This window comes from Pseudorca crassidens, chromosome 18, assembly GCF_039906515.1.
Source record: "Pseudorca crassidens isolate mPseCra1 chromosome 18, mPseCra1.hap1, whole genome shotgun sequence".
Classification (NCBI taxonomy): Eukaryota; Metazoa; Chordata; class Mammalia; order Artiodactyla; family Delphinidae; genus Pseudorca; species Pseudorca crassidens.
Genome location: NC_090313.1, coordinates 55,044,814 through 55,059,992, shown reverse-complemented (window position 1 = coordinate 55,059,992; position 15,179 = coordinate 55,044,814). Strand labels below are relative to the sequence as shown.

The following is a 15,179-nucleotide window of genomic DNA, read 5'->3' as shown; positions in this document are numbered from 1 at the left end:
AGTTTTTCCTTTGCTCTTTTCTTTGTATCTCACATAATTGCACATAGAGTTATCCCTCAGTATCCTCAGGGGATTGGTTCCAGAACCCCCTTTGGAGTCCAAAACCTGAGGATGCTCAAGCCCCTTATGTAAAATGGCATAGTATATCCGTATAAGCTCCATACACCCTCCCATATACTTTAATTCATCTCTAGATTACTTATAATACCTAAAACAGTGTAAGTGCTATGTAAATAGTTGCCAGCATGTGGCAAATTCAAGTTTTGTGGTTTGGAACTTTCTGGAAATTTTTTTTGGGGGGGGCGTGGATATTTTCCACCAGAGAGGTTGGCGGAATCTGTGGATGTGGAGACCGTGGATATGGAAGGCCAACTGTATCTATATTGAAATTGATTAAATTTCCTTAATTGATTTAGGGTATATATGCTCAGTTTTACAAATTTTAACTTTGGCTTCACAAAAATAAACCTCTGGTAAAATATTTTCCTAAAATTGTTCCTTGGTAAATCTGCAAGTCCATATACCAACCCAGTATAACTTATTTCTCAATAATGTTTATCCAAGTACTAATAGTTTGTCTTAGGGTCTTTTAAATAATTAGCCTCTAAAAATGTATAATGTATACATTATACATTTTAAAGCAGTGTAATGGAGTAGAAAGAATGTGGGCATAACCTTCTCGCCCTCCAGCCTTGTCAATTATTAGATGTGACGCTGGATCACATTAACTAACTATTCTGAGTCTGTTTCCTCCTCTATAAAATGAAGATGATATTATTTAAGCTTACAGGTGGTTGTAACAATTAAATGACACTTTCTGACATCTGATATTCAACAAAAGCCAAATATTATATTGTATATGTTTCTTAGCTTCAGAAAGTTTGAGGAATTTTAAATTACCAATACTGTACCAGTTGGTTACAAGCAGCTTACGTTTTTTAAAAGTAGTTAACTGTAATATAACCTTTGGTATATAATATAATGAGACACAACTGACAGTTTAATCATTAACTAAGAAAAAAAATAATTTAAAATTCCTGTGTTTAGGAAAAGGCTGTGTAGTATTTAATCCTTTAATCTCTGAATTTTTTAGTGAAAATTTATTGTTTTAGAATTTGTTCAAATAAGCTAATATATTTACATTGCAGATATATATATATATATATATGTGTGTGTGTGTGTGTCTCAGTATATATATTTTCTGGCAGGTGGCAGTCAGGTGTTCAGGAAAGGGACATCTTTTTATGACTTGAATAAAAGCATTGAAAGTCTAGTGGTAGCCCTGATGAGCAATAGGGAAATTTTCCAAGTACATTATTGCTCATGCCACATCTGAGAGAAGGAAAGGGGAAGGGGGAGGGGTATGTATTAAAGGTTGTTAACTCCCCACAGTTTAAAGATCTAATAGAAAGTATTCATCTTTGGCTGAAGTTATTCAGGACTTAAGAAGTGACAGTATGTTGTAATGGTTAAGCACATAGGCTCTGCAGTTGAATGACCCCTTTTCTTATCTAACTGCTCACCTTATGCAAGCTGTTCAACTACTTTGTGCATTAATTTTTTCATATGGAAAATTGGGATAATACTTATAGGGTGGCAAGGCTATACATATTTATAGATACAATCTGTGTGCTTCCTATATGCCAAGTTCTATTTTATCTATACATACATGTACATGAACTCTTGGCATGGGAAGCCCTTGGGTCTTTTTTATTTAAAAAATGGTATCTGTCAGCTACTATTTGCAGGCTTAGATTCCACCCAAGATATCCTGATTCAGGCGGGCAGGGAAGAAGGGAGGCACAGTGTATTTTGGAAAAGTGCCCTAGTTCCCGAAGTTATTCTGTATCCTTCCTACTCATCCCTTCCTGCCCAATAGTATTAGTACATCTGGCCATACCCTGCCAGCCTATTAAATCTTCATTACCTGACTCATATTCTCTTCTAGCAGTGTCCTTCAAGAGAGCTGCCGATCTCCTGCTGTAGACTACTCCTAACAGTGGTGACTATGGTGGCAAACTGAACTTGGGAATCAGTATCCTACATGTATGGGTGGGCTGCAGTTACCGTGTGTCTTTCTGCTTCCTTTGAACTTCTTCTGAGTTGTGCTGAGTCATCTTTCCATCTAGCCCATTTGTCTTCTCCTCCGGAATTTCATTTCTCACATGTGACAGGCCACATACTTGTAACTTGCTAAAATTTACCTGTGATAGTCTCCTGGCAATAATTAACATTTGGTTTACGGGGACTAATCCAGCTCCTAGCCATTTGGAGTAGCAATTATCTCCCTTTTGTAAAATAGCTTTATAGAATTCAGAGGAAACACAGTTGAGATCCAGATGCTGAGTTTTTTCAACAGCATTTGTTTTATATTAACAATGGCCATAACTGTAAACTTCACAGCTGTGAACTTTTAAAATTAGATTGACTTATAATATCATTTATGTACCACTTTTCTTCAATAAATGGAATTAAAACCTTACATAAACTGGATTTTACGTTAAAGGATTTTTTAAATTTAAAAAATTTTTTTTGCGGTACGCGGGCCTCTCACTGTTGCGGCCTCTCCCGTTGCGGAGCACAGGCTCCGGACGCGCAGGCCCAGCGGACATGGCTCACAGGCCCAGCCGCCCCGCGGCATGTGGGATCTTCCCGGACCGGGGCACGAACCTGCGTCCCCTGCATCGGCAGGCAGACTCTCAACCACTGCGCCACAAGGGAAGCCCACGTTAAAAGATTTTATGTTAAAATTGTATCTTTATGACTAAAATTTGTGAAAATTACTTGAGCTGAGAAAACTGCTAAAACACGCCTCTATTTTTGCCAAGGGTTGGCCTTATTTTTTATTCTACCTGCCAGCCTAAAGAACCCTCATGAGTTAATTATATTCATGACTTGTTTTATGTAATATGAACCGTGAACTATTAAAATTCTTCTAATAATTCTGTCTCATACATTTAAGATTGTTTTTTATTTTAGTTAATTGAGCGTTTTCTCTATATATAGAAAAACAGGTTGAAAACAATTATAATCATGTGAAGTTTGGTAATTTGGTTGGGTATATTGATGACATTACCCCTCAAATATTAAAATGATAGTGAGTCCAATATGTTTATTTAAAAGTCCCTAATTTTCTTTCAGGCAGCTTATACATAACTTCCTTGGGAAACATTTTGATATCCTCCTCCCCCAACAAAATTGCTTCCCCATTTGTGTTAATATAGCACTTAGGATAGACTTTTTTTTTTCCCCACCAGATGGTATCATAGTTAATGGACTGAGAGTTTTGTGTTGGGCATTTCTGTATGTAGAGTGTTTAATGCAGGGTCTGGCGCAATGTTTATGTTGTGTTGAAAATATGGGAAGGAGCATTTGAAATGAATAACTCATGTTCTGTCAAAGTGAGTTGTCAAATGTTAAGTTTTAAACAATGTAGAATATGCTAATTTCCTCACTTTTATTTCATAATCTCAATAGGACTATACAGGCTCCAGCCCAAGTTCCTGTGGTCGTATCTCCTGGGAATCAGCATTTGCACACAGTAACACTTCAGACAGTGCCAATCACAACAGTTATAGCCAGCACAGATCCATCATCAGGTGCTGGATCTCAGAAATTTATCTTACAAGCCATTCCATCATCACAGCCCATGACAGTACTGAAAGAAAATGTTGTGCTCCAGTCGCAGAAGCCGGGCTCTCCTCCTTCCATTGTCCTGAGTCCTGCCCACGTACAGCAGGTTCTTACCAGCAATGTTCAGTCCATTTGCAATGGAACCGTCAGCGTGGCTTCATCTCCGTCCTTCAGTGCTACCACACCTGTGGTGACCTTTTCTCCTCGCAATTCACAACTGGTTACTCACCCACCTGGCACTGTAATCACTTCAGTTATCAAAGCTCAAGAAACAAAAACTCATATACAGGAAGTAGAGAAAAAGGAGGTTGAAGATAACTTGAAAGAAGGCACTGGGGAAACTGAGCAGCAGTCACAGCCTTATGTGATGGTGGTATCCAATGGATTTACCTCTCAGGTAGCTATAAAAAACGAACTGCTGGAACCCAACTCTTTCTAAGTAATATACCAAAGGAATTACAGATGGTGGTTTTTTAATTGAACATTTTCAGTTGTATGCAAACTATTGATTGATTCTAAGGTAAATTCTCCAAATGTTCCTAATTTTATAGTTACTTGTTAAAAATAATAACTTAGAGTTAATTTTGACTTTGTTAGATGAGGGGAGGAAAACCCAAGTGTTTCCTTTTGTTCTTCAAATGTTTCAGAATTCAATTGTGAAGGAACAGGCGTTTTATACTATGAAGACATTCTTTTGAGATTTTTTCCAGTGGCTATATCATAAGCATTTTTAAAGTTTCTTTTTAAATTTTACATTGTATTAGCTTTTCTGATTCTTCTGTAAATACAGTACTTAAATATGACATCAGGAAATTTATATAGGAGCTATTTTCATTCCACTTGTATAGGTTAAGTCTTGACTCTTTCAAATGCAAGACACCTATTTTATGCCTTGTTAAAATTATGATTTCACTTAGATCGACTTTAGTTTGTTGCACTGTATATTGAACTATGACTATGTAAATTATAACATTAAAAATCGAAATGTGCCCATGATATGGCTGAACCTGTTTCAGAAGCAGGATAATATAAAAGTATCAGCCTAAGAGTGGCTCTCCTACTAACTAGTTGTATAACCTTGGGCAAGCCACTTGACCTTTCTGGGCATCATAAGAGGAGGGATGTATTGGATTAGATTAGATGAACTCCAATTTCCTATCTAGTTCTAAATTTTATGATTCTAAGCCCTATGTTTTAAGCTTATCTCCTACTGTAAATATAGCTAAAATATTGCAGAAAAATTAATGACCCTACAAAATTCATTTTGCTGTTACCTGTTAAGATTTGCTCTGAACCTGAATTCCTCCTAAATACTTTGTTCATTAACTCTTTAGGCCACTGTGCATTGTGGTCCACTAGTAAAAAACTTATGTTGCTGAGTGCTAAATGATATACTGCTTTTCTGAAAGAGTCAGGGCTCTTTAAGGCCCCAGAAAGCAACCAAGCCTTGGGCTAATCTGGCTGAGTAGTCAGTTGCTATAAAAGCATAATTGCTTTATATTTTGGATCATTTTTTTTTTTATTGAGAGTGGGGGGAGGGAGAATTGCATACAAAGATATACATTATATATCCCAGTTTCTGAAATGCAATAGTTTTTAGATTACTTTTTCAACTGTAAATAATGTACATTTAATTTCACAAGAAAAATTGTTTTCTGCAAATTTTCTAGTATAGCAAAAAGAAATTTTTGTAGTTGAAAGAATCATTATGTTTAGAGGTCTAATGTTATATGTTTTCATGTTACAGAGTGAATTTGTATTTAAACAAAAATTTAAATTTTGGAATCCTCTAAACGTTTTTGTATCTTTAATTGGTTTATTATTAAATAAATCATGTAAAAATCCTGTGTTTTTGTTTTCAAGAAAATGTTCCTTAAGAACAAGTATACGGACAATGTTGCTAGTATTACAGTGTTATTAAACGTTTATATAACAGCCTCCATTAGTCAGATTAGAATTGCAGAATGTCATCCTCTCAGTTTTCCTTTCTACCATGCCAAATGGCAGTTTCCGGACACGACACAATGGATTACAAAGCTCCAAAAATTAGAAAATAAAATGTTCCCAGCGATAATATTAAACACACTCTAAAAAACAAGTTTTCTAATTAGAAATTAGATCAGTTAATTGTTAAACTTGGAAAACACAGAAACAGAAAAATGTAACAAAATTAAAATCTCAATCCAATACGCCTATACCCAGTAGTAACTTCCACTTATTCATTTCCTCATGTCAGTTAATATTCTTCCCAAATATGATTTTTTTTTTTTTTTTTTTGCAATACGCGGGCCTCTTACCGTTGTGGCCTCTCCTGTTGCGGAGCACGGGCTCCAGACATGTAGGCTCAGCGGCCATGGCTCACGGGCCCAGCCGCTCCGCGGCATGTGGGATCTTCCCGGACGGGGGCACGAACCCACGTCCCCTGCATCGGCAGGTGGACTCTCAACCACTGCGCCACCAGGGAAGCCCCCCAAATATGATTTTTAAAGGAGCATTCTTATCTCTGAAGATGGAGGGAAACAGAGAAGAATCTGAAGGAACAGACCTTGCTAGTTTTCTCCAGTTTACTACCCTTAGCTTATACCCTTCTGTTCCATTGTTTTTCTATGACTTTCCATTCTTCATCAAACCTAGTATAAAAATGTTCAGGCTTAACCATTTCTTTGAGTCTTCATTTCCTTATGGAAGCTCCCACGTTACAGAAAACTTAATATGCTTTTCTTCTTTAATGTCTTTGTCAGTTTGAGCTTTAGGCCCAGGCAGGGACCCTAAGAGGATCAAGGAAGAGTTTTCCTCCCTTAGAACTCTAGCCATGCATCCCCTAATATAATCTCCCAGTACTGAACTCCTGAATAGGGACATAACTCTTACTCAGTACGTGGCCTTTCTACATCAAGTCATTGATTCAACATGTATTAAGGAAGTACCTGCAATGTTACTGTCACTGTCCTTAACTTATAAACCTGCTGCTTTCCTCACTTCCCATTCATTCTTTTTCTTAAAAATTTCATTGAAGTATAGTTGATTTACAGTGTTAATTTCTTTTATACCGCAAAGTGACTCAGTTATACATTTATATATTCCTTCTTTTTTTGGCCACTCGGCATGTGGGATCATGGTTCCCTGACCAGGAGCCAGACCCGCGCCCCCTGCAGTGGAAGTGTGGAGTCTTAACCACTGGACCACCAAGGAAGTCCCTATATCTTTTTCATATTCTTTTTCACTGTGGTGTGCCGCAGAGTATTGAAAATAGTTCCCTGTGCTATACAGTATGACCTTGTTGTTTAAACATGCTATATGTAATAGTTTGCCTCTGCTAATCCCAAACTCCCATTGCTTCCCTCCCCTAGCCCCCCCACCCACCCCGCTCCTTGGCAACCACAAGTCTGTTCTCTGTATCTGAGTCTGTTTTTATTTCATAGATATGTTGATTGGTACCATATTTTAGATGCCACATATAAGTGATATCATATGGTATTTCTCTTTCTGATTTACTTTGCTTAGTATGATAATCTATAGGTCCATCCATGTTGCTGCAAATGACATTATCTCATTCTTTTTGATGGCTGAGTAATATTCCATTGTATATATGTACCACATCTTCTTTATCCATTCATCTGTCAGTGGTTCTTTAACACACTGTAGTAGTACATTTGCCCTATTACCCTGAAATTACTGTTGCAAAAGTCACTAAAAAGGAATCAATTTCCATATTGCCAGATTCCCCCCTTCTTCTCTTTCTTGACCTCTCCAATATTTGATAACCTTTTATAACTCACTGTTCCTTTAAACTCTCTATTGCCTTTACTTTTGTGCCCAACTCTCTCCGTCCTCTTCCTGCCTTTATAATAATTTCTTAATGTTCCTCTTGGGTTGCTCCAGAGACTTTTTCAAAGGTTAGAGTTCTCCCAAGTTTTATCTAAAGATCACTGTTCTCTGTTGTCTTCACCTTGTCCCCCTTCAATGTGTTCTTCCCCAGTGCAACAGGGGTGCACTTAATTGTACCAAGCCATTCAGTGGTTTCTTACTATCCTCAGCTGGATTTGAGGCCCTGCATGGTTTCACAAAACTCCTTGATCCCACCAGCCTTATCTTCAAATTTTACTCTCCAAATCATACTGTCAGATAGGATTTGGATGCTTTCAATTGCAAGGAACCAAAAAACCCTATTCAAAATTATTCAATAGTACAAAATTAGAAGTCTAAAGTTCGGAGGTTTCCAGGTTTGTTAATTCAGGAGCACAGTAGTGATGTTGAGCAACCAGATTTCTTCCATCTTTCTGCTTTTCTCAGTATTTTGGTTTAGTTTCCAGGATGGCTTCTGCTGTGGTGCAAGATAGCTGCAGCAGTTCTTCTATGTTTCTGTTTATCAGTAAGGAGACCTTTCCCAGAGCACCCTGAGCAGCCATCTCTTCAGAGCTCATTGGCTAGACTGGTCATATATACCCCTTCCTAAACCAAGTGCTGGCCAAGGAAGCAGGATTACCATAGATGACTTAGTCATGTGTTGGGGAGATGGACAGTCAAACAAAATTGGACTCCATAGCAAGGAAGAAGGGAGGAATGATGTAGTCTACTGTCATCTATACACAGCCTTCTTCCCACACATATACTTCCAAAAATGCTCACACCTACAGAAAGCATGATTTCTCTCCTAAAGAGAGATCAGCTGAAGTGTCATCCAGCTACTTGATCCAGTTTCATGACTAGGGTCTTCAAGGTGATTCGCAGTCCTCTGTTTCAGATCACCTGTGGCCCCTGCTTTCTTGTCCTCCACTGCCACACCAGCATGAGCACTGGGAATAAATCTCTTTCCAAGGCTTCTCAGCTTTAGAATACATTTCTTGATGGTGTCAGTTTGATGTCCTGTCTCAGGGTCACCATTTTCCCAGTCTGGAGTAGTTGTCTTCAGTGCCTTGCATCCTTTCTTTTCCATCTGGCGGGTGATACATACTAGAGTCTGTTTTGTAGCATTCCACTTCCAAATACCAAACTGTCAGTTTGGGTTCTTGGTCGTTAGCAACAGAGATGGATTCTGGTTTTCAGCATAAAAGAAATTTTATTAGAAGAATATCATGCAGTTTACAGAACAGACAAAAAGACTAGAGAATCAGAGTCAGTCTGTGTCACACAGTTAAACAAATCGCAAAACCATATTGCACAACTGGTCCACTTGGAGCCACTGTTGCCAAGCACCTAAACACCGAGCTTTGTACCACTGTCTCTACTGCTTCCGAAATTTGAGAGAATAGAATTTGCATCTAGAGAGAATAACCAAGGTCCTTCCTTGACTCCTTACGTTAACTAGCTACCAATTTATGTGACTGGCTGCCCAAAAGAATGACCGATGTCCTCTATCGGGGCAAATCTAGATTTTTATGGGGTACACAGTTTGGTGGTTGGATGGGTGAGGGGAACTTACTTAGGAAAAACAGAAAAGTAGAATACCAACTTAGAGGGTTTGAAGGGGCTTATGCAAATGAACAGCCCTAAACGCTGTACTTGCCAACTCTTTGAGCTCCCTTTACTTTCCAGACCTCTGCACTTGCTGTCACTCTGCTTGGCACAGTTGCTCTCATTCTATTTGGCTAAATTCTATCTTCTACCTTCAGGCCTCAGCTTAGACATTACTTCCTCTGAGAGCTTTCTCTGAGTTCTTAAAAGTTCCCCACTACTGTCATAGAGCCTTTTAGTTTCTCATTTGGGCACAGATGACACTATAATAATTGACTGCTGGTATGTGTGATTCCAACACTACATTATAAAGAGCCAAGACTGTAGTCATTTTAGTACCCTCAGTCCCTACTGTAATATCTCCACATAGTAGGTACAGTACTCCATAGTTATTAAATGTGACTAAGCTACATACATGTTCTCTTTACCTGTTTTTATGTTCGTGTTCTCATGTTGCTAACCACCATCTGTGTGCCAATGACTATCAATTCTTACCTACAGCTCCAAGCTTGTTTTACAGATAGCTTTATAGAGCTATAATTGACATACAATAAGTGGCACATATTTAAATAGAGTATAAAATGAAATCATCGCCATAATCAAGTAGTGAACCTACTCATGTTTGGTGAACATTAGCCTAAAAGTTTCCTTGTGCCCCTTTGTAACCACTCCCTTCCTGCTGATCTGCTTTCTGTCTACATAGATTATATTAGTTTGCATTTTCTAGTATTTTATGTAAATGGAGTCATATAACATGCGCTATTTTTTTTGGTCTGGCTCCTTGCACGTAGCGTTAACTTTTTTGAGATTCATCCATGTTGTAGTCTGTATCAGCATATTTTTCCTTTTATTACTGAAAAAATTCCCTTGTTTTCTTATAATATTCTATTACATGGATATACTAGTTTATCCATCCACCTGTTAATGGACATTTGGGTTGTTTCTAGTCTTCAGCTATTATCATTAAAGCTGTTAGGAATATTCCTGTACAAATCTTTATATTGGACATGTATTTTCATATCTGTTGAACAAATACCTAGGAGTGGTCTGGCTAGGTCATATGATGGTTGTACCATCTTACGTTCCCACCAGCAGTGTATGAGGCTTTCAGTTGCTCTACATCCTCTTCAACATGCTCTTTTATATTCAATATTTTTGCCATTTTAATGGGTGTGTAGTAGTATCGCATTGTGGTTTTAATTTCCCTAACGACTAATGATTTTGAGCAATTTTCATGAGCTTACTTGACATCCATGTATCTTCTTTGATGAAGTGATTGTTCAGTTTTTTTGCCCATTTAAAAATTCCCTTGTTTTCTTATTACTGAGTTTTGAGAGCTCTATATATTCTGAATACTAGCTCTTCATCAGATATATAATTCACAAATAATTTCAAAGTGCAGAAACTTCTAAATTTTCATAAAGTTTATCAACTTCTTTTATGGATCATGCTTTTGGTGTCATATCTAAGAAATTTTTGTCTAACCCAAGGACACAACGATCTTTTTTCTAGAAGTTTTATAGTTTTAACATTTAGGTCCATGATCCATTTTGAGTTAGATTTTGTAGATGGTGCAAGGTATATATTGAAGTTCACTTTTTTGCTTTTGTATATCCAATTTGTTGAAAAGACTATCCTTTTCAATTGAAAAGTCTGAAAGGACTATCTTTTTCAACTGTCCTTTCTGCCCTGAATTACCTTTGGACCTTTGCTTAAAATCAGTTGTTCATACACATACGAATCTCTGGACTCTCTTTTCTGTGCTATTGATTTGTCTATCTTTGTACCAATACACAAGATTGATGTGTTGAAATCAGGTAGTGTTAGTTCTCCAACTCTGTTATTTTTCAAAGTTGATTTGGCTATTCTGAGTCTTTTGCATTTCTATTTAAATTTCAGAATCAGTTTGTCAACTTATAAAATGGAAAAAGTCTTTGGGATTTTGATTGGGATTGGGTTGAATCAATAGATCAGTTTGGGAAGAACTGACATCTTAAGTCTGAATCATGAGCATAGAGTATCTCCATTTGTTTAAGTGTCTTTAATTTCTCTCAGCAATATTTTGTAATTCTCAATGTATATGTTTTGCACATCTTTCGTAAGATTTAATTTTCAGTATTTAATATTTACTGCTATTGTAAATATCATTTAAAAAAATTTCAGATTGTTTTTCATTGCTGTTTTAATCTTTCCCCCTACTGAAGCATAAAGTGCACAAATCTTAAGTGTATAAGTTGAAAAAATTTGATATGTGACTACATTACTGTAATTGTCACCTAGTCAAGATATATAACATTTCCCACATCAGGAAGTCTTCCTCATGGCCCTTCCCAGCCAGGAGATCACTCTCTGACGTCCCTCACAATGTTTTTTATTTTCATATAAATGGAATCAACCAGGATGTACTCTGTCTGGCTTCTTTAGCTCAACATGATGTATGTGAGGTTCATCCATATTGTTGTGTGTACTGGTAGTTCATTCTTAGTCTTTGATCTCTAGTATTTTTCTTCTGTGAAAGGACATTTAGGTTATTTCCAGTTTTTGCTACTGTGACTAATGCTGCAATCAATATTCTTGTACACAAACTTAAGTATTCTTTTCTCTTGGGCATATGCCTAGTGGTAGCATTTCTGGGCAATAGGGTTCATGTACGACTAGCTTTAGTAGATAGTGTCAAAGTTTTCTAAAGTAGCTATACCAATTTATACTCTCCCTAGCAATACGTGAAAGTTACAGGTGTTCCATATCCTTGTCAATACTTGGCACTGGAATTCTTTTTAATTTTAGCCATTTTGGTGGGAGTGTTTAGTACCAAATTATGATTTTACTGTCCCTGATATAGCTATTGATGTAGAACTTCTTTTCATATGCATATTGGCCATTTAGAGAACATCTGAAAATCAACCAAAGTAATTAACATTAACTTATTAAAGAAAAAATAAACATGGACATTTCAATAAAGGCAGAAAAAGCATTTCATATTGAATGCTTTCTCCCTAATGTTACAATCAAGATAGGAAGTCCATCATCACTACTTTTACTCAACACTATAGTAGACATCCTAGCCAGTGACAACCAGCAAGAAAAATAAAAGGTATAATGATTGCACAGGAAGATGTCAAACCATCTATCACAGATCACAAGACACTGTGATGACTGAAATTCTAAGAGTCTACAAAGTATTAGAAATAGTAAGGGAACTTAGCAAGATGGTTGAATATAAGGTCAATATGTAAAAACCAGCAGTGTTTCTATACACTAGCAACAAATATTAAAAATTTAGAATGCCATTTAAAAAGCATAAAAACCCTCAAATACCCAAGAATAAATTTAATGAAAGATATGTAAGACTTCTACACTGTAACCTACAAAACACTGCTGAGAAAAATTAAAGACCACTTAAATAAATGGAAGGGTGTATTATATTCATGGATTGGAGGAATCAACATAAAGATGTCAGAAAAAAAAGAAATGGAGGCAACCTAAATGTCCATCAACAGATGAATGGATAAAGATGTGGTATACAAAAAAAAAAAAAAAAGATGTGGTATACAGATATACGATGGAATACTACTCAGCCATAAAAAAGAATGAAATAATGCCATTTGGAGCAACATGGATTGGTACAGAGATTACCATACTGAGGTAAGTCAGACAAAGGCAAATATCATATGATATCACTTAATATGTGGAATCTAAAATATGATACAAATGAACTTATTTACAAAACAGAAACTGACTCACAGACATAGAAAACAAACTTATGGTTACCAAAGGGGGAAGATGCGGGGAAGGAAAAATTAGGAGTTGGGGTTAGCAGATACAAGCTAGTATATATAAAACAGATAAACTACTGCATAGGATAGGGAACTATATTCAATATCTTGTAATAAACTACAATGGAAATGAAAAAGAATATCCATCTATCTGTATCTGAATCAGTCTGTGTACACCAAAAAGTAACACAACGTTGTAAATTAACTGTACTTCAATTAAAAAAAAATTAGGATCAGTTTTCCCCAAACAGATTGATCTATAGATTCAATGCAAGCCCAGTTAAAATCCTAGCAGGATTTTTTGTCTTGGGGGGGGGGGGGGTTCTTTTTTTTTTTTTTTGAAATTAACAGGTTCGTTCTAAAATTTATAAATAAATGGAAATAAGTTCTAGAAAATGTATAAAATGTAAATACAGAGGCCTTTGACTAGCCCAGGCAATCTTTAAGAAAAAGTTATAGGGCTTCAAGACTTATAAAGCTACATTAAGATAGTGTGGGACAAGGTTAGACAGACCAACGTAATAAGAACCTGGAAACAGACCCTCATATATGTGGTCATCTAATTTACAGCAAAGGTGCCATAATCATTTAGTGGGGGAAATGGCAAATGACAGCCTTTTCAGCAAGTAGGGCTGGGTCAATCGGCTATCCATAAGGGGGGAAAAGGAAACTTGATCCCAACCTCCTACCTTTCATAAAAATGAATAAACCTGTCTGTGAAAGGTAAAATACTCAAGCAACAAGAAGAAAACACAGGTGACTATCCTCATGGCTTTGGAGCAGACAAGGCCTTACATATGATACAAAAAGCATTGATCACAAAAGGAGAGATCAGCAAACCCAGACAGTTTTACCTCAATTATTTCTGTAATTCTTACGATCCCCTACAATCACTAACCTATTTAAGAGTCACTTGGCCTGTAATACAGCAGTTGTCTCCCAACAACTGTTCTTTTCCCTTTAATCATTCTTCCATAGTACAGACAGAATAACATAAAAATGCAAATTTAACTGTTACTGCCTTTTTTGAGTAAAAATCCTGTAACGGGTTAACATCTTTAAGAGAATTACATCCAAACTTCTCAGCAGATTACAACTAGCCCTTTATGATCTGGCAGTTACCTGCCTCTCCACCACCCAGTCAGTCTGCTTCTAGCTTGAATTTTGGCTCTACCAATTTCAGAGTTCACATTATCACTTTCTAACATTCGGCCTATTCTGCCTGAATTGCCTTTTCCATTTCCTTCACTAATTCGAATTCATCTTTCCAGACTGAGGTTCCGGTACAACTATTTGAGGATTCCATCCGTATACCTTATATTCGGCTGCGTCCCTTGTTGCTATCACATCACTGACTATTGCCCTTCTTTGGTTTTAGCACTTTGAACAAAACTGGCTTAAGTTTCTGGAAGGCGTTAACATCATTGAATCCCAGGACTTAGTTTAGATTCTGGATGTGGCAGACACTCGAGTTCAGTTACTTGTTTACCTCTACTGAGAGCCGCTCACTCCCACTCCTTCCTGCTCCCCCCCCCGCCCCCATCCCCGTCCCGTGGAACTTGCTGGAAGCTTCTTCTATCTGAATTGCACGGGTCAAAGGGCGGTGACGGAAGGCCTGACCAAAGAGGTGGAAAGTAAAGCAGCACTGAGACAAATTCAGGCCACCTTTCTCCCTTCAGTGCCTTCGGATGGTACACGTTTTTCTTCTGTCTGGGAAGCCAAGTAGGAAGAAAGCCTGGGCCTGTGTCGTTCTGGGGAAAGGAACAGTTCACCCGCACCGGAACCAAAAGGTTTCCTCCAGTCCAGCCTCTGCAAGGGCGGAGCGACTTCCGGCGAGTCCGAGGCCTTTAGGGTTCCCAGCGCCAAGATCCCGGCATCGACGCGCCATCCGGAACTCGCTCCCGGAAAAGAACACGTAGCCGAGAACGTCACGGGTCACGAAAAGCTTGGCTGCCTCCGGGAGCCATGATGAGAGCTGCAGAGAAAAGGGAGCGCGATGTGCCTTGTGTTATTATTATTAACAGACATACAAACGACCCCAAACGCCACACGTTCCTGAGCGATAACAGTACGACACAAAACTCCTTTCGACCTACCACCCACTGAGGCTCTGCGGCTGTGTGGGTGCGCGCAGGGACTGGTTTACCCCGCGGCCTGCGTAACCATGGCTGCAGGGGGCGGGGCCTGACAGGCTGCTCGCCGGCCGGGGGTGGGGGCGGGGTGGGCCAGGAGAGTCGGTCCTCCAAGGTCCCAGCCCAACACGCGCCCGCGCTTCACCTCCCCTCCCCTCGCGGCACGCTACGTGGCTGCTCATTG

General features: G+C 38.2%; 1 protein-coding gene and 1 long non-coding RNA gene across 5 annotated transcripts in view; one reads left to right on the top strand and one right to left on the bottom strand.

Moving 5' to 3' along the window:
• The window catches only part of ELF1 (E74 like ETS transcription factor 1), a 105,192-nt gene extending 99,712 nt beyond the window's left edge, over positions 1 to 5,480 (top strand). For all 4 annotated transcript variants that reach the window (XM_067713239.1, XM_067713240.1, XM_067713237.1 and 1 more), the window contains one exon: positions 3,478 to 5,480. In XM_067713239.1, coding sequence (XP_067569340.1) covers positions 3,478 to 4,072 — 595 coding nt within the window. In that variant the 3' untranslated portion in view covers positions 4,073 to 5,480. The remainder of the gene's footprint in view (positions 1 to 3,477) is intronic.
• Positions 5,481 to 8,672: 3,192 nt separating this feature from the next.
• Positions 8,673 to 15,103, bottom strand: LOC137211099 (uncharacterized). Its single transcript, XR_010936886.1, has 2 exons — positions 14,960 to 15,103; positions 8,673 to 14,838 (listed from the first exon to the last, which is right to left on the bottom strand). It is a non-coding gene; the product is annotated as an uncharacterized lncRNA (long non-coding RNA).
• Between the last annotated feature and the right edge of the window lie 76 nt (positions 15,104 to 15,179).